General features: G+C 34.6%; 1 protein-coding gene across 7 annotated transcripts in view; it reads right to left on the minus strand.

Annotated features, from left to right (window-relative positions):
- The window catches only part of RABGAP1 (RAB GTPase activating protein 1), a 149,995-nt gene that overhangs the window by 74,601 nt on the left and 55,320 nt on the right, over positions 1-20,074 (minus strand). For all 7 annotated transcript variants that reach the window (XR_009702059.1, XM_061199962.1, XM_061199961.1 and 4 more), the window contains 3 exons: positions 12,081-12,255; positions 8,294-8,387; positions 4,218-4,368 (listed from right to left, as the gene is read on the minus strand). Coding sequence is in view for 6 of the 7 variants with exons in the window: in XM_061199962.1 (XP_061055945.1) it covers positions 4,218-4,368; positions 8,294-8,387; positions 12,081-12,255 (420 nt within the window). In the remaining variant the exon portion in view is untranslated. The remainder of the gene's footprint in view (positions 1-4,217; positions 4,369-8,293; positions 8,388-12,080; positions 12,256-20,074) is intronic.

Raw genomic sequence — 20,074 nt, forward strand, 5'->3', positions numbered from 1 at the left:
TAAGATATAACAAAGATGGCAGTTCTACTCAGTAGGAAAATAGAAGTAGCACAACTGGTTATCCATCTGGGAGAAAGTAAAATTGGACGCTATCATATGCCATGTACAAAAATAAATTCCAGATGGATTAAAGACGTAAAAAAATAACACGTACAATAAAAATCTCACAAGGAAACGCTGGAAAGTATATTTACAAAATCTAGAGGTAGGAGAGACCTTAACCAATGCAATTTTCTACATAAAAATTGAAAGTGTTTCGTATGGCGTGAAACCGTAAAGTTAATATAAGTCTAAAATTCTAGAAAGATATTTATAATGAAGCTACAAAGAATATAATTATATAAAGTACTTAGAAACTGACATCTTAAAATTAATAGAAAAATATACTTGGGGCTTCCCTGGTGGCGCAGTGGTTAGGAATCCGCCTGCCAATGCAGGGGACACGGGTTCGAGCCCTGGTCTGGGAAGATCCCACATGCCGCGGAGCAGCTAGGCTCATGAGCCACAACTACTGAGCCTGCGCGTCTGGAGCCTGCGCTCCGCAACGGGAGAGGCCGCAACAGTGAGAGGCCCGCGCACCGCGATGAAGAGTGGCCCCCGCTCGCCGCAACTGGAGAAAGCCCTCACACAGAAACTAAGACCCAACACAGCCAAAAATAAATAAATAAATAAATAAATTTATAAAAGAAAAATATACAAAGAATATAAAGAGATAATTCATGGAAGAGCAAATCGCTCAGATTTATTTGTAGTCAGGGAACTGCAAACTAAATACACACTGGCATCACTTACATCCACTGACAGCAAAAATTACAGTGATAACTAATACTGTTTGGGATATGTGTTAATAGGTACTTTCCTACATTGCTGGTGGAACTGTGAACTGTCATAGCCTTTCAGAGAGGCAATCTGGACATAAGTAAATTAAATACAAAAACTAAATAACAAGTTTAAAAAACATATTACCCTTTGATCCAACAATCACACTACTGAGACTATTCAATAAAAGTCAAAGATTTAGAACATGTGTAAGGTTGTTTAGTAAACACTATTTAGAGGCTAAACTGGAAACAAAATAAATGCCTACCAATAGAAGAATAACTGAATAAAAGACTGCACTGTCTTAGTCTGCCTGGGTTTCTATAACAAAACACCATAGACTGGATGGCTTATAAACAGCAGAATTTTATTGCTCACAATTCTGGAGGCTAGAAGTCTAAGATCAGAGTGCCACACAGTTGGGCTCTGGTGAAGGCCCTCTTCTGGGCTGCACAGTGCCGACTTCTAGTTGTATCCTCACATGGTGGAAGGTAGGGAGGGATCTTTCCCGAGACTCTTTTATAATGGTGCTAACCCAAGCATGAGGGTTCTGCCCTCATGGCCTAATCACCTCCCAAAGGCCCTGCTTCATTACTATCACCTTGGTATAGTGGTTAGGTTTCAACATGAATTTTAAGGGACACATTCAGACCACAGCACCTGCTATCAATATACACAAGAATGTTCACAGCAGCTTTATAAAAGCTAAAACAGGGAGAAAAAAAAAAAAGCCACAAACATCTATAATAGCAGAACAGATTTTTTTAAAGTGTGATTTATTCATACAATGGAATATTCTCAGCAATTAAAAAAACGAAAACAAATAAAAAACAAACTACTGATACACTCCCAAAATGGATGAGCAAAAGAAGTCAAATACAAACGAGTACATGCTGCATGACTGTATGATTGTTTGTAAATGAAGTTCAAGAACAATCAAAACTAATCTAGGGAAAGAGAAGTCAGAATACAGTAAGTCCCCTACATATGAACGAGTTCTGTTCTGAGAGCGCTTTCATAAGTCCAATCTGTTCCCAAGTCCAACAAAGTTAGCCTAGGTACCCAACTAACACAATAGGCTATATAGTACTGTACTGTAATAGGTTTATAATACTTTTCACACAAACAATACATAAAAAACAAATAAAAACAAAAAATAAAGAAAACATTTTTAATCTTATAGTACAGTACCTTGAAAAGTACAGTAGTACCAGCTACATCACCACTGCTTTCATGCTGGCTTCTGGACATCCTGGGCTTGAAATAAAGATTCTGTACTACTGTGCTCTATACAGTACTGTACAGTAAAGAACACAAAAGCACAACCACTTGTACACGATGCACCGCATGACAATGTACGCCAGATATGTGAACTAACTTACATGATTGGACATGCAAACGTGTTTGCATCTTTGAAAGTTCGCAACTTGAAGGTTCGTATGTAGGGGACTTACTGTATTGGTTTTTCAGGGGTGGCGTAGGAGTGGTTATGACTAGAAAGGGACAATAATAACTTTTTGGGGTGATGGATATATTCTTCCTTTTGGTAATGATCAGAGCAGTGTATAAATATGTAATTGAGCTGTACATTTTAAAGTTGTGTATTTTAGCCTATGTAAATTACAGCTTGCTGTAAAAATAAATTTTAAAAAGTTTAAAGTAGTTTCTCCCCTCAAAAAAATTCAGAGCAAATTTTAAAAATGTCAATTACAATAATAACTACCAGGTTCCTATTCGAGAAACAGATATCATCATTTTCATGGAACCAGAAAAACAGAATACTTCATGTCTTTAAATTATCTCTATGAGTAGCCACACCAAAAATATTTAAGAAATAATTTTTGGCCAAATATTTCAAAGGACTTCAAAATGTTATAATTACATATCCAAAATAGGATTTGCCAATAAAAGAAAAAAATCAACTAAGTGTACTTTTGCTAGCCATACATGTTGCATAACCTTGTTCTTCCATGTCTCCAATGACACTATGAGTACAACGCTCTGCCATTCTTCCATGCCTGGGGAGGTCTTTTCTGGAACCCATCTTAAACATCATATTCCTGATAAAGACTCTCCTATTCCCGCAGGCTGAATTAATCACTCCTTCTGATGGTTCCCACTGTGCTATTCCAGACTATCACATGATTTATGTTAATTGCTTTTGTGTTTGACCTCCTAGTTTCAACACTGTGGTTGTAATAGGCACTAAATACAGCTGGTTAAACAATACATCAACATAATGAAAGGAAACAGAATATTAGTTCCTGAGGGAAAATACATCTGTCTGGAAACAAGATGATGAATAGAAACACTAATATTTTGAGCAAATAAAAGTCATTTTTCTCCACTTAGAGGGTGGGATAGGGAGGGTGGGAGGGAGATGCAAGAGGGAGGAGATACGGGGATATATGTATATGTATAGCTGATTCACTTTGTTATAAAGCAGAAACTAACACACCATTGTAAAGCAATTATACTCTAATAAAGGTGTTAAAAAAAAAGTCATACTTCCGCTGAGGAAAGATCTGATTTCATGTTCAAATGCTGTCCTTACCTATAAGGTTTTTTTTTTTTTAATTATAGTTTTATAGAGATACTATTCACCTCATAAGGTTTTAATATATTTTTAAAAGAAGTCCCACCTTTTGTCACACTGAAAAATTCTCATATATTACTGGGGGTTCTGAGAAATTCATTCATAATTCAGGTTTGGGATTTGTATACCATTGGAGAAACTGCTTCCTAAAGATAAAAACTTGAAGAATTTTAGAAGACAAAAACAAAACTTATAACCAGTACCATGGGTCCTGCAAAAGGCACAAAGCATAGCCTGACCTTGCAAAAAATTAGTTTAAATTCTTGTATACTTGTACAAGGAATAATTTCGTTGCTTCACTTGCAAAACCTTGAGCAATTCATGAACTTGAGAAGGGGATACTATAAAAAATAGAATTCTTCACTTTAGAGGAATAAACTAAAAGGGAATATGGTTTAAGATTAAAGAACCATGTTCTTCCAATTGTAAAAACTAGGACTAGGCCTTATCTACAAAGAGCACATTTCTGTGAAGTGTGAAAAGGAATAAAATAAACAAAGGAAAGTTTTTACACATGGCATAGCACAACTGACCTAAGGATGAAATTATGGTCAAAAGAGATTCAGATACACAAAGGGTAGAGGCCATCTTTTGCCTCTGAGCTGAAAAGGAAGGAAGAAAACCTATGCCTTCTCCTTTGTGCCAACACTAGAAATAACTCTGGGACAGAAGTATGAAAGTTCTACTCTTACATCAGATAAAGGAATTATATAAAATTCTTAGAAATCAAATAGCCACAATGATCTTTTTATAATAAATTTCTAAAAGAACTAATGCTGAAGCTGAATTATCATCCCCTTACCTTTGTGATGAGAATTCGGTATTTTTCTACCAGGTGGTCATTGTTGTGACAACCTGCTAGCAGCTGCCAGACTTCTCCTCGAAGAGCTTCAGGAACACCGCTTCTTACTAAGGATGACAACTGCTTTGGCCTCACGCTCAAGTTAAGATGCCTAAAAATAAAGCCATAATCCATAAGTGCATAAAAGATAGCTTCTCTAAAAGAGTGTTATTTTTATGAAAGCTAAAGTAAATGATATACAAAGACTTAATAAAGGTAATATATTAAAAAAAAAAGCCATTGAACTAGATGTGGCCAATATAACTGTAAAAGATTGAGTGGAGGAAAGAATTCTGAAGTCAGACTGCTTCTTAAAGTGTCTTTAAATTGTTACTCTACTTTTTTTTTTTTTGATAAAAAGCAAAACTGGAAACCACAGCTTTATGGTTGTAGTTTGTATAAGAAAAACAAAGCAAAATTCCAATCATTTGACACATAGCCAAAGATAAGAGCTCGACTCTGCATCAAAATTGATAAGTGAACTGTGTATTTTTACGTTTTACATTTAAATATACATTTGTTCCAAGTTAGAATAAATATAAAGATATATGATTTCAGCAGTTTTTATGACACCTTACTTCCAGTAACTTTTTTGAGTAACTATGGTGGATAAGAAAGTTTCTACTGTACTATTATAACATCAAAACAAGTCATTAAAGTCCTTGAGCTTCATTTATCTCATCTACAAAATGGGGGAAATAAAACAACTTTTTTTGGGGGGACGTGCTGTGTGGCATGTGGGATCTCAGTTCCAAGACCAGGGATCAAACCCATGCCCCCACTGCAGTGGAAGCACAGAGTCCTAACCACTGGACCGCCAGGGAATTCCCTAAAATACTTTTTTTGGGGGGAAATAAAACATCTTGAGGGACTTCCCAGTTGGCGCAGTGGTTAAGACTCCGAGCTCCCAATGCAGGGGGCCAGGGTTTGATCGCTTGTCAGGGAACTAGATCCCACATGCATGCCACAACTAAGAGTTCGCATGCCACAACTAAGGAGCCCGAGGGCCGCAACTAAGATGCGGTGCAACCAAATAAATAAACAAACAATAAATAAAGGAAACACAGCATTAAATTATTAAAAAAACTTGACATGTTGGTATTAGTTTACAAAGTGCTTTTGTATATAATTTTATTTGCTGCTTACAACAACCATCTGAGGTATGTGGTAGTATCTCCAGTTCTACAGATGTAGAAAGAAGTTCAGGGAAGTTGATTACAAGACTGAGGTAGCCTCAAACTCTAAGACCAATGAATGCGCTATATGTTACGTCATACCTGCTTTGTGATTTGAAAGCCACCATTACTGACACATAAAGCAGGATCCTGACACAGAGGAATTCCTGTGACTATCAGATTTAAACAGAAGTTACTGGTACAAAATGACCACTATCAAAATACAAAAAGGTCTGAGACTTTTCTCAAAATTCTCCCAGAATACTAGCACAATAATGCACAGTACATTTAAAAATGGTTAATTCTGTGACACTAGCACCCTAATATAAGAGCTATAGCTACTTCAGTATAGTTTTGGCTTTGCTTAGAAAAAAAAACCTATATAAAAGTTGAACAGGTGGGAGCAGAAAGGACAAAAGTAGTCCTATTACCTAATTCAAGGATTGGTACGCTTTGGCCTGTGGGACAAATCTGGCTCACCATGTGTTTCTGTAAATCAACTCTTATGGAAACAGCCATTTTTATTTCTTTATGTACTGTCTATGGCTGCTTTCACACTGCAACAGCAGAGTTGAGTAGTTGCAACAGAGACTATTGACCACAAAGCCTAAAACATTTATACTTGGCTCTTTACAAAAAAAATAAACCTAACCCTAGGATTATTTGATAACCTTAGCTTGATTTATATTGATAAAGTTATTTTCAGAATAATTTTATGTCACTGATAATAATAACTAGCTAACTCAGCATACTATTTTATTACTGACATTAGTTCTCTTATTGACTAAAATTCATATCAAAATGAACTTGGAGAATTAGAGCACAAAGGTATATTTATTACAATTACTGCCACTAAAATCTAATGTAGAGTTAAATAAACCAGCTTTGGGATCAGACTTGACTGTGTTAAAAATTCTGGGTGCTGTTTACTAACTAGAATTGCTGACTTAATCTCTAAGCCAGTTTCCTCATCTATAAAAATGGATACTATTTTATAAGGTTGTTACAGTTGAAATAGAGCACGTAACTTAGCACAGCACCGGATACGTGGTAAATCTATTACTTCTTACTATGATTACTACCATTACAACATCTATTATTTTTAATCTAGAATAATCCTGACTGGTGGTTCTACAGACTTGTATTTTGTAAATGACGAAACAGACTCAAAAGTGTTAAGTGACCTGCCCAACATCATACAGCTTAGAAATAGGAGAGGTAGGATTTGAAGCCAGGTCTACCACGCTCTAAACCTCCATGATATTGTGATGGTTCCTATTACAGAACACATATAATAATGACGAAAAAAATAATGACAAAATGAATTGAAGAAGTGAAACTGTATCATTATTTCTAAAGACATGACTGAAACCAGCAAAAACAGTTTTAAACACCCTGAAAGACAGTTGAGACAGATGGAAACTTAGTTAATATATTTGAAGGAGTAAGATAAGGATATCATTTAATCAAATGAATAACAAAATGAATAAACAAAGCTTGATAACAAAACAAATTCCAAGCAATTGTATAAAATGCTGGTGAGTTCATTTTATAAAACCTAGATGCTATATATAAATAATTTAAAATACGCTATTATATAACCATGTCAAGACTCAATTACATTTCTATTTTAGAGCAGAAACCTTTTTATACAGATGAAATTCCTGCCAGCAGCAGTCCAAACACTCCAAAATCACTGAACTGAAAATATATTGTGATGAGAGCATCAGCAGGTTTGTCTCCTGATTGCTAAAGGAATATCAAAAATAAATGAAAACTATTCCCCTGGGGGGGCTTTTGCAGAGTTCATTTATTAAAACCACTTGTGTAAAGACAAACCATGCTTTGGTTTGCATTTTCCTCCTGTACACATTTGACATTTCCCAATGTGGAGAGTGTTTTACCAGAAGTGTAAAGCACTGTGAGAGTGCTAGAAGCAGATGATGCCCATTTGCAGTCCCATCCCTTAAGGGCATGAAGTTTTTTTTAATGCTGAGACACGGTTTTACTAAGAATAGAGTGAAGGTTTCAACAGTTAAAACTTCAGAGAAAAATCAGACTCCAAAGTAACAGGTCCATGGGGAGCTAACAGACAACCCTAATAACCAGAAAGTCAGAAATAGAAAACTACTCAGATCACTTTCAAGTTCAGCTCTTTTCAGCATATACAGGCATCCTACACAATGGGGAAAGGAAACTACATAAATGCCTCACCAACTTGATTTACCAGAGTGTCTCTGATACCATTAATAAATACCTGAAGGTAGTGTACTCTCTTTAGACAGCCTAGAGGATAGTGTTTAATGTTGTTCTCAAACCATCTTTTGAGCTGATGAGAAATTCCTGAATTTTACAAGTGTTAGTAGGAAAAGTAATTGGTAGAGCAATTAATATATACCATGTTTATAACATGCTGCTCTGTCACTTGAGGCATATAACACAGATAAGGAAAAATCCCACCTGGAGTCTCTTACCATGGCTCTATGCATTGTGTGAGCATCTTCTAAACCTCCCTGATTATTGTGTATAGTCTTAACTACTGTGTATTATCTTAACCAGTCAGTGGTTCCTAACCACTTTAATACAAATGACTTCTTTCCTTATTTATTCTCCCCATGCTTTCCATGTTTGAATAAATATTTTCTGCAGCAATGTGAATTTATTAGGTTTCTGATATTTTGAAAGTTGATTTCAGATCTTCACTACTACCCTTATAAACCTCTAAAAACAGAGATTCTAGAATGTAAACCTCATACTTAGGTTTTTATTATTGGCTCCAAAATTCAATAATGTTAGGTAAAATTCCATACCCATAAAATAAGAATTACAGGTGAAAAGGAGAACTATTCTATTACAACTTACCATTTAGACAGCAGTTCTCCCCATGTTTCAAGAATTTTCTCTGCACATTCTTTGGATACATCACCAGATCCACTCAAGAGAGGTTCATCATTATCTTTAATAAACAAAACACACAAAAAAGGATAACAGAGGTGGCTATGCTAGCCAGAAGAATGACCTGGAAGCATAACAGTCAAATTTGAAAGATTTTACTGGGAGCATAGTATCATAATTTCTCTCTTTTAGTATATAGTTATAAGTACGAGGAAAATAAAAATGGTCCTAGGTGGAATGTTGTTGTAATCTCTTTAATTCTCTTTTGCTTTTCATATAGGTCTATATTATGTCAACTGCAGAAAAGAGCCATATAATTATAAAATGATAGGACTCAAAATGTGAGTATGTTCTCTCACCTATTCCAAAGCAAACAGCTTTATACATGAAAATATATCACAGTATTATGTATAACAGTTAAAATTACAAACCACCTAAGCATAAGCTACAAAAATAGGAAAGCAGAGAATGTCAGAATAAATTATGATACATGTTTACAATGTAAATTTGTGTTGACACTTGTTTACATAATGATCTGGCAAAATACCACATAAAATAAACATAAGAGCTAAATCTTCATTATAATCTATGTTAAAAAATAGAAAATAGTCTGGAATGAACTATACCAAGACATTAACACTGAGTGATGGAGTTACGATTTTTTTTTCCTCCTTTATGTTTTTATGACTTTCTAAATTTTCTACAATGACATAATTTATAATAGAAAGCACAAAAATATTAAAAAAAGGACCAAAATGAATCATTCCAAACTTAGTTCAAATAATTAGGAAATGTAAATTTGAATACGAAGTCAAAGATTATAAGACATAAAGACAGTGAAAAAAGTGGCAATGATAAAGGCATGTGACACAAATTGAAAAGTGTAATGAAAGTGGGGGGAAAATATGAACTAAGACTTACTTAATAATCTTCTTTTGTTGGATACTTGGTGAGTTTTCAACTTTTTGCTACAAATAGTATCAGGATGAACATATCTCATTGCTTTTATTGGGTATATGCCCAGAAGAGAACTCCCTGGGTTAAAAAATGCATGCTTTTAAGGATTTTGAAACTTACTGACAAACTGCCTTCCAAAATGGTTTTACCAATTGATATTTGCACTAGTTGGGTACAACAGTACTAGTTTCCATGTGTCCTCAACCAATGCTGTATCTAGATTTTTTGGTTTAACCTGCCTTAAAAAGTTTTGATCTTTACACCTCTGATGATTACATCATGAATTGGCATCCCTTTAGAGATGGCATATCTGAGAGCACTGATTTTAAAGGCTCAGAAATCCAGGATACTTATTATTAAACTTATTTACATTATAATGCCTTGAACATTATCAGCAGTTTTCATAGTGAGTTATGGAAGAGGACAGACTGAATATAAGTGAGACCTCTGCAGATAGATAAGGAAAAGAGAAACGCTCCAGTGCACTAAGATAAACTTCCCCTGCCAGAAGTTGGCCCTACTTTCTAAATGCCTCAAGTAATTCTCTACTCATTAAAAATGTCAATATAACACAACGTCTTTGGGGGACGGCAGCTACTAAAAAACGTACTAAAATTTACAAGAGATAATTCCTTTAAAGAGATTAGGAAGACCTATCTTACAAAATTCTCTTTTACTGTCTGGATGTGTTCAGAATGTTTTCTGAACACCTCCCATTTATAACTGCTGGCTTCTGGCCCTGTGAGCACAAATGTCCTATGGATAAGGAGCCTCTTTAGAGGATTACAGCCATTTCTTTCCATGGAGCAAACATCACAACAGGACCAATTTCCCTTGTTTGTATACTCCGTTAGAGAGAACTAAAAGATGGCATGGCTGAAGTCTTCTTCAGTCCCAGTTCTCCCGTCATTAACTTTTCACTATGGAAATGGACCCTAGGAGGGTTACTCATCCTGCCAATATTTACTGAGCATCTATTATATACCAGGAATTGGGTTACACACCAGGGAAATAATGTGGGGCAGAAAAGGACACACTCTCTTCCTTTACAGAGCTGTGTTCTAGTGTTGCCTGACTCTCCCATGGATGGCTGACTGCTGTTAGTCCTTATCTCTCCCCAGTTAAGACCTGTCAGTAGAGGCCTTCTGAACCCCCTCAGTTACACTAAAAATCCGTGCCTGCTAGAGATTAGAACTACCTCTCAATCCTGATGTTATCTATTAGTTGGGCGCAAATTTCTTTGTAACTGGTAGATATCCTTTAACATCTACAGTATGGAGATTTGAGCAGTCTCTGGTTTCATAATAAATAGAGTGTCTTTCTCAATTTTGGGTGTTTTTTTTTTAATTGCTGAGTTTAAGGGGAGGAAAGTTCTATAAACTTTTATTTGCTCTGCATCTTAAGCAGTGTTGACCTAGAAGGGAAACTGAAAGTCTCCAGAACCAGTTATACAGTAGACAATCTCAAACAGTGGGAACAATTTCACCTTTCCCAGCCTTAAAACATGACTTAAATCGCCTCTGCAGGGAGACTATAAATTGTATCTCTGACTTCACAAAACAACACATGTGCTTTCTTCGCACTTCAAAATGCTTTATGTGAACTAAATGCCCAGAGATGGTGACAGAATAGAGCTCAGACTATTAACTCACAGACCTGGATTAAAATCCTCCCTGCCAATTTCTAGCTGTTGTGACCTAGGGCAAATTCACTTTTCTGAGATTCTATTTCCTTATGCTCAAAATATGTATATTCAAAATAAGTCCTATTTTTCAGGATATTTGTGAGGACCATATAAACAAAGTATTACTTTACTTTATAAACAAAGTACCTGTCTACCACATATTAAGCATCTAGTAACTGGTGGTCATCAATATTACTAATAAATGATCCTAAGCTGATTAGTCACAGAAAAAGTAGAAGTTACAGGGAACAACAGAAAGTGGAAAGTAAGAGCTTGCTCTAAACTTGAAAAAAGGACATATAATCATGGATATGTATTTCTTTTAACCCAATCAGACATTCCTGCCACCTCCATGTTTTTGTTAATGTAATTTCTTAGCCAGAAGTGCCCAAACCAGCCCCTTTATCCCTGAATTCTCCTTGCACTTTAACAGTTCCAGCTAAAAAACTATTTATTCATGGTGCTCCACCACATACTCCACAATGAGAAATGAATTCTCGTCTATGAATTTTCTAGAACACTTTTTGTGAAGCTCACATAGATGCATGCCTCATATGACCTCTCATAATCAGCTTGCTTTTGCCCTTAAAAATAAAGCTCTGGTACAAAATTATAAATTGGAAAATGCCTCCCAAACTTTCACTTTTCCTGTGTTCCTTCCCTTCATATCTCACTTGTATACTGCATCTTTTAACACAGATTGATAGAATAGTTTACAGATATAACCATAAAAAAAAAAAGAAGAAAAAAAAAAGAACTGGTTGATTCCTAACATTTATCAGTGTGAAAATCCAATAATGTATAAATCAGTTGAGATGGGAACATTTATTGAGGTGGAAGCAGTGTCAAATTTGCTCTAAAAATGTGCTATATTAATACACTAAGCTAGCACAGACTGATTATTTTAAAAAGCACTAATTACAAATCTCATTTTTTTCTAACTTGGTTACAATTACCTTAAAGAAAGTCCTATGTTAATCACTTTTTAATCTCCCACAGTCCTTTTAAAAGAATTCAAAATACTATGTCACTTTATCAATTCCCTGATAAAATTGTAAAGGTCTGTATGGTCTGCCACCCCAAAATAGAAATTAAGCTCTCCCTACAATTTACCTTCCTCTTCATCATCTTCTGGAGGAGAAGGTATCATTGAACTCTGAGATCCAGACTGTGGCAGGCGAATTGAGGGACTGGCTGTAGTTTTCCTCCTCTCTCTCTCTGATTCACTTTCCAAGCAAACAACTTCGTATAAAGTGTCAGTATTGTTCTTTCTCTCCTTTTGCTTTATCTTGAAGATGAAAAAACATTACTTATCAAGGGATAAAACATTTTTTTAATTGAGCACTACTTCTGATCTCATACAGGATATGAGACTAGAAAGGTATTACTTTAAATATCTAAACAAAATGTAACCTTTTCTAAATAGAAAAATATATGTTTAGACTTAGGAAAAGTAAATAGTAAAATTTACTTAGTAAATAGTAAATAGTAAAAGTACATAGGATATTTACTGAGTAGGGCTCTAGTTCTGCAATTTTATTTACTGTATTCAGACTGTATCATCAAACATCCAACTACAATATTTAGCAAGTGTAAACTAAAAAGTTAACTGTTCTGTAGCTTCCCAATTACTTTGTTTTGTTCAAGGTTTCCTACATAAAACTATACATGAAAAAAATGTTTTAGAAATATTCTAAAACATAAAGTTTAGAACTAAGAAAGTCTTATCTCCATGCCCCTCCCCCCAAATCCTTTCGCTTAATTATAACAGAATAGGGAACTTTTCTTCAACTGAAAGCTACAACTGGGGGTGGGAGGAGAGGTAAGTGACAGAAGAGAGATTAATAGAACAAATAAAATTTTTGATAGCTCAAATTGTTTTATATTCTGGGTTTATCTTAAGACAAGCACATAACAGTTTAAATTGACCTAAATTAAAAATTAAGGGACTTCCCTGGTGGCGCAGTGGTTAAGAATCCACCTGCCAATGCAGGGGACACGGGTTCGAGCCCAGGTCCGGGAAGATCCCACATGCCGCAGAGCAACTAAGCCCGTGCACCACAACTACTGAGCCTGTGCTCTAGAGCCTGTGTGCCACAACTACAGAAGCCCGAGTGCCTAGAGCCCATGCTCCACAACAAGAGAAACCACCGCAATGAGAAGCCCACGCATCACAACGAAGAGTAGCCCCTGCTTGCCATAACTAGAGAAAGCCCGCGCACAGCAATGAAGACCCAACGCAGCCAAAAATAAATAAGTAAATAAACTAAAAAAAAAATTTTTAAAAAGGGCTTAAAATAAAAAATTAAGAGTAGGGAATATAACACTTTACCAGTACAATATTTAAATATATTAACATTCCATATTAGAGTCAGTTTAAGGAGGAGGAAAAAAGTGAAATACAGAGCAGGAGGACAAGACGGAACTACAGGAAAAGATACAGAGACAACTAGAATAGAAAGGTAGCAACACCAAAGAGAAAGATATACATGCATAAAGTAAAAATACAGAAGAGGGGGAGCAATAAGAGGTTCGTTAGGTACAGAAATACCAGGCAGAGACCAGATTTTGTCATCCTAATGTTCATTTGGGTTCTTAAGAAAAACTACCGCAATCCTGGAAGGCTTAGGTAGTGGCAACATGTCCTTTCAATATCATCCTGAAGCACTGTTTAATATAGTAGTTGGCAAACTTTTCTGTAAAGGGCCAAAAAGTAAGTATTCTAGGCTATGTGGGCCAGTAGTCTCTGCTGCAACTACTCAACTCTGCCATTATGGTGCAAAAGCAGCCATAGACAGTGAGTGTGACTGTGTTTCAAAAGCATTTTGTAAAAGCAAGTGCCAGGCCAGATTTGACGCACAGACCCAGATGTGCTGACTTTAACATGTCCACCAAAGAATTATTTAATTTTCTAGGTGAATAAATGACTGAATTACTTATTATTAATTGAAGGACCCAGACTCTATGAAGTTACATATTAATCTGTAGGTTTGTGTCCAATAGCTATGCAAATGATTTCCGTCTAATAGAAAAGATAACCCAAAGGTTACCTATAGGACATTAACCAGTTTTGTTTCTAACCCAGCAATCTTGTTCTAACATTCTTTTTTTTTTAAAGAAAGGACTATATAAACTCAAGTTTCTCAAATACTTAGAACCAGTTTTACCATCTTACTGGTTGCCTCACTACCTAATGAATTAAATTAAATCTTTGACATATGTTCATTCTAAATTTGTAATTATGATGTTTAATTTCAAATATGCTTTGATAGGGAACAGGATTTACTTTTGTTTTAAATTACTCTCTAAAACATTAGTTAATTGCTATCTGAAACATTTCAAAGATCAACATAACTCTTTACCTTTAAAATTTTTTCTCAGAAACTATATGAATGTAATAACCATTGCACTTCACCTAGAAACTCCTCTTTGAGTGACAGTCACCAGAGCACTACTGCCCTTTTGAAGTCAGATAAATATGGAGTCAAGAAGTGGACCCTGCCTGTAAGTCAAGAACTCCAGCTATTAAAAATGTTGTTCATTGTTGAAGCTGGGTAATAGTACATGGGGTTCATTATATTATTCTTTTTATTTCTGTGTACATTTGAATTTTCTATAATAAAAAGCTTTTAAAAAGCACTCTTAAAAGACCAAAAAAAAAAAAAAGTAGACATGAATAAGTGGAACGATATCACGTGTTCTTGGAAAAGAAGACTCTATATTAATATCACAAAGATTTTAATTCTCCCCAATAAAAATACCAATAATTTTCTTCCAGAGCTACAAAGGTTGAATCTAAAGTTTATATGGAAAATAAACAATCAAGAATACTTAGCAAAACCCAGAAAAAGAAGAACAGCTGAGGAGGAAAGTTAGCCCTACTAAATATAAAAACATAACGTCTAAGTAATTAAAACAGTGTGGTATCAGTGAATGAGTAACATAAAGATCAATCAAAAAGAACATAAAAACCAAAAGAGTTCTGAATACATATGAAAATCTGATATATGATAAAGGTGGCATCTCAAATCACTGGGGGAAAAGTTAGACTTTTCAATGAATGGTATTGGGACAAGTGGATGGTCATTTGAAAAAAACTTTAAATCAGATCCATACCTTACACTATATAACAGAATAAGATACTAATAAATTAGAGATATAAATAAAAGTAGTCAAATGAAACCATGTAAGTAATACTAGAAAATGTATAAGTTCCTTTATTCCTTGAGAGTAGGGAAAGCATTTCTAATTATGACCCCAAATCCAGAAGCTTTAAAGGAGAAACTTGATAAATTCAAGTATAGAAGAAAGAAACTGTGCGGCAAAAAAAGCCCAAAGACTCATCATAATTTAGGTCACAGGACAAGTGACAAACCAGGAGAAATATTTGCAAATTATATCTCAAAGGGTTACTCTCTTTGATTTCATAAAGAACTTTTAAAAATTAAGAGGAAATGGCCAAAACCAAAGAGCAAAAAATATGAAGAGACAATTCACAGAAAAGGAAAAAAAAATCACCCCTACACATCTGAAAAAAAAATGCTTGTTTTCATTCATCAGAGGATAAATTAAAACTACCATCAGATCCTTATGTTTTGACAACGCACTCTGATAAGCCTCTGGAGAAACAGGTACTCTCATACCCGCTAATCTCTATGATTACAACCTTTACAGAGGGGAACATGGCAAATAGAACAAAATTACAAATGCAAAATTACCTCATGTGCCAGTAATTCCACAAATAGGTATCTACTCTAAGATGCACTTTCATAAAATCAAAAAAATACATGCACAAAGTGCTATACTGCAACATTATTTGGAATAGCAAATGCTTGGAAAAAAATCCAAGTATTAATCAATAAAGGACTAGTTGAAAGAAGCGTGATTTATCCAAACAACACAGTAGTATGCAGTCGTTAATAAGAATGAGGAAGATCTCTATAAACTTACATGGAATGATCACCAGGATATATTAAGATAAAAAAGCAAGGTGCAGAAAAATATATATAGTATGCTAGTTTTTGTTTAAAAGGGAGTTAAAAAATACATAGAAGTATTTTATTATTTTCACAAAAAGAAACACTGGAAAGATAACCTAGAAACCAATAATAATGGTTACCTATAGGGTTGGGGAAAGGGAGATATGAATGAAACCAAGACCTAAGAGTATACATTTTTATGTAATTTTGACTTTTGTAGCATATAAGTATTTTAAATATTCAAAAAATAAATTAAACCAAAAAGGAAAATACCCCAAGCCCCCAAATCAAAAATATGAAAACAAATAAATCTAACTATATGTCAAATGGTAACAGAACTACAAAGAAAAGAAAATATTCTAGCTAACTTTTGAACAGTACTGATTTTATTGAATATAATCTTATTAGAACACGTTCAAAGGACAAAAAGAGGTTCCACAAAATCTTAAACTTCACTCAACAGTTTTAATATTAATTGCAATACTGATTTTCTGAATGAATGGGAAATTAATGGGAATTTAAAACTATACAGTCAAATAATTTCACATTATATACCTGTATTTTTTACATACACAGAATGAGAAACATGAAAAAATACACAGGTATTGCAGTTATATTAATACCTATTTCTCCCCCAAATTTGTTTAAGCATCTGTGGAAAAGGTCGAATACACTAAATATTTTGGGAAACTTTTTCATTTAGATGTTTACATTTTTAAAGTATATATTGATTTTAAAATATGGGTTTTATTTCCAATTGAAAGAAACGTGTATAACATAAGTTGTACATAAATTGCAGTGTGACATTATGTATATTTCAGAAATGGTGCAAGTTTATTAACTGATGTTTAATTATCCTCATCAGTTAACTGTATTAAATTAAAATATAAGTTTGTCCTCACTGGAATTTTAAACAACTGAAATTTATGTTTTGTAAGCCCATATAATAGTACCTTTTCTCAACAGACATTTTACAAGTCTATAAAATTTTGTTATAAATTTACCAGGAGCAATAAAATAAACATCACTCATTAAGGGTGTTTCCTACAATACTGATATTTTTTAACTCTTTGATAAAGTAGGATAAAGCAAATAAATTTATTATTATTATTATTTAAATATTCAATATTAATAAACATATACATGTATAAGAAAAGAAAAAAACCCTGTAATGTTTAATTACTATTAAAAATATGTGAATGAACTCAACTGATTCAGGCAGGGATCATCAATGAATGCTAAAACCATTAGTTACAAAGGTGCTGAGGAAAAGGATATTTGGAAGTTGCCAAAGTACCACCTCAAAGATGATCTGCTAAACGCAAAAAGAAAAATCTATTTTTACAAAGGAGAAATCCAGTAGTCACCATCTTAACCAAGTGATCATACTTCCCAGGAATAGTTGAACCTGTGCCTCCTGATTTAGCAGTTGAAGAGCTCTGGTACAGAAAGCATTTTCTATCTTGAGAGGTACAGTGGTGTACTGCATACATGTGAATGTGCCTGTGTGTACACACACGTACACACACACACACACACACACACACACAGCAAATACACAAAGAGATAGAAGCTCGGGTTTCCAGTACGGATGGTTATACAAATTACTTGTCTATATGACACTGGCCACATCACTTAGTCTTTCAGACATTAGCTTCTTCATTTATAAAATTTTATTTATAAAATAAAATAAAACATTTTAAGACCCCTACAGTGTCTTTAGCAATGAAAATTCTATAATTCTATAATTTTAAGAATTTAAGAATGATTAGTTGGTCTTTTATTCACCTTATGTTACTGTTGGAAAATCTAGTCTTTAGACCATTTCCTCCTCTTTCATTCCCCACTAATTTTAAAAGTTTCTCTAATATGGTGCCATCTTAATATAGGAATCCCCACAGTTGGGAAGGCTTCCAGGCTAAAAAGGAGTTACTGAGTCACCAGATAATTTTAGTGAAAGGAAAAAGAATCAATTTTTAAATATGTATTTTTAATAACATTTCTATAATTGTTTTCCCATACATCAGCAATAAACAGAAACTATATATTGAATATTTAAAAAATTTGGCCTGTAGCAGTGCTTCCTTTTCTGTCTAATGAGAACTGCAAAGAGGTTAAAATTTTAAATTATGCTTAATTTGACTTAAGTAAATCCCAAAAATACTCTTACAGAAATAAAGACAAAAGAAGGATGTTTCTTTGGGAAGAACCCTGGCTGAGACTCTTAGAAGGCTTAGGTATGAATCTTGCTCACACAATATCCCATAAAATCTATTTTACATCTTTGGATCTATAAAATGTAAACACTATCCTCACTGGATCACTATGAAAATTACATAAGACAGGAAAAGTGAAAGTAGCTAGTCGAGTGATTGCCACAGGAGGGCCTCAGTTAGTGGTAACTGCTATTAATTTTTAAAGCCATGAACGTAAAAGGGGAAATAAATAAACTTAGTTTATTGTGTTGCAAGGGATGAGAATTAACAATGCCCTAAGTGCACTAAGACAAAAAAAAACTGTTCAAATTCTTCATACTGCCTCTCTCCTTTCCCCCTGACTACCCCTCACACCCACCCCAAGACATACAAATAAGGAGAAAAATGAGACATTATTCTCAGGAATTCCCTGCCCTCTTCCCAGCTTCCACATATAAACTTCAGCTTTTTGCAAAGAAAATACTGACAACTCAGCCTATGTTTAGCTTGTAACTTTAACAGAGAGTCTAGAATAGTCTATCAGGCTATGTCTCAGGCATACATCTGTTTTTGGCTAGTCTACCCTGACAAGTCATTTGTTAGCCTAATTAGATACATTATTCTAAATCAAACCACAGAAGAAATATTCCTGTAAACCCATGCAATCTTTGAATCATGGCTGTATAACATAAGACCTCAAGGGAAAAGCAAGATCAGGGTAATCTTACTTATGTTCACTGAGATAAGATTAAAGAAACAGAATTCTAATTAAAGAGAATTTTTTTTACATACAAATTTATACTAAAAAATATTATACAATTAATTTGTTTGCTAACTCTTACTCTAGAAACTATTAAGAATCATTTCCACCCATTCCCTAAACTTGTAAAATAATGCTTGTAAATTGGTTTTCTTTCTGAAGCATTCTTCCCCTGGAGCTAATCCACTAAATAATCGATGCTGTTCTGATTTCATGACTTAAGTGTTTTTGCTGTCCCACTGACGTCCCTCTCAATAATAACAGCTAAAATGCATGAAGAACATACTATGTGCTAGGAACTATTCCAAGTACGTTGTACAGTTTCTCACTTAATGTCACAATAACACTATGAGGAAGATTCTATCACTGCCATTTCACAGCTGAGTAAACTGAGGCTGAGAGAGTTGAAGGAACTTGCTCAAAGTCATAAAACTAGTCAATGGTAAGATCCATGTACTCTGACTCAAAAGCCAAGTTCTAGATGATAATCCTACGCTAATCCTTTGCTCCCGTCATAGTGAAGAACTGGGAGAACAATGCTAGGAAACCCAGATTTACTTTGTCTCTTAAGATAACACTGAAAAGAAATCTCTATTCCTGTTCTGCTTGCTACCTTTTTCTAACTATAACCAAAAGGGCTAACTTGGACACACTGGAACTAAAATATTTATTGCTACAGAAAAGTATATTCAAGTAAATCCACATACAACACTATAATCTTGTATAATGGAATTTCAGAGTTACATGAAATAAAATTAATTCATAAATATGTATTAAGAACTATTATGTTCTAGATGCTTGGGATAAACCAGTGAACAAGTCAGATTAGAAATACTGCCTTAGTAGAGGTTTCTTATATGAAAAATAGGTAATAATCAAAATAAAAAGAAGTATATTTTGCAGTATGTTGGAAACTAACACCCCTGTAAAAAAAATTAAAAATATATCAATGGGGGGGCTTCCCTGGTGGCGCAGTGGTTGAGAATCTGCCTGCTAATGCAGGGGACACGGGTTCGAGCCCTGGTCTGGGAAGATCCCACATGCCGCGGAGCAACTAGGCCCGTGAGCCACAACTACTGAGCCTGCGCGTCTGGAGCCTGTGCTCCGCAAGAAGAGAGGCCACGATAGTGAGAGGCTCGCGCAACGTGATGTAGAGTGGCCCCCGCTTGCCAC

This window comes from Eubalaena glacialis, chromosome 9, assembly GCF_028564815.1.
Source record: "Eubalaena glacialis isolate mEubGla1 chromosome 9, mEubGla1.1.hap2.+ XY, whole genome shotgun sequence".
Lineage (NCBI taxonomy): Eukaryota > Metazoa > Chordata > Mammalia > Artiodactyla > Balaenidae > Eubalaena > Eubalaena glacialis.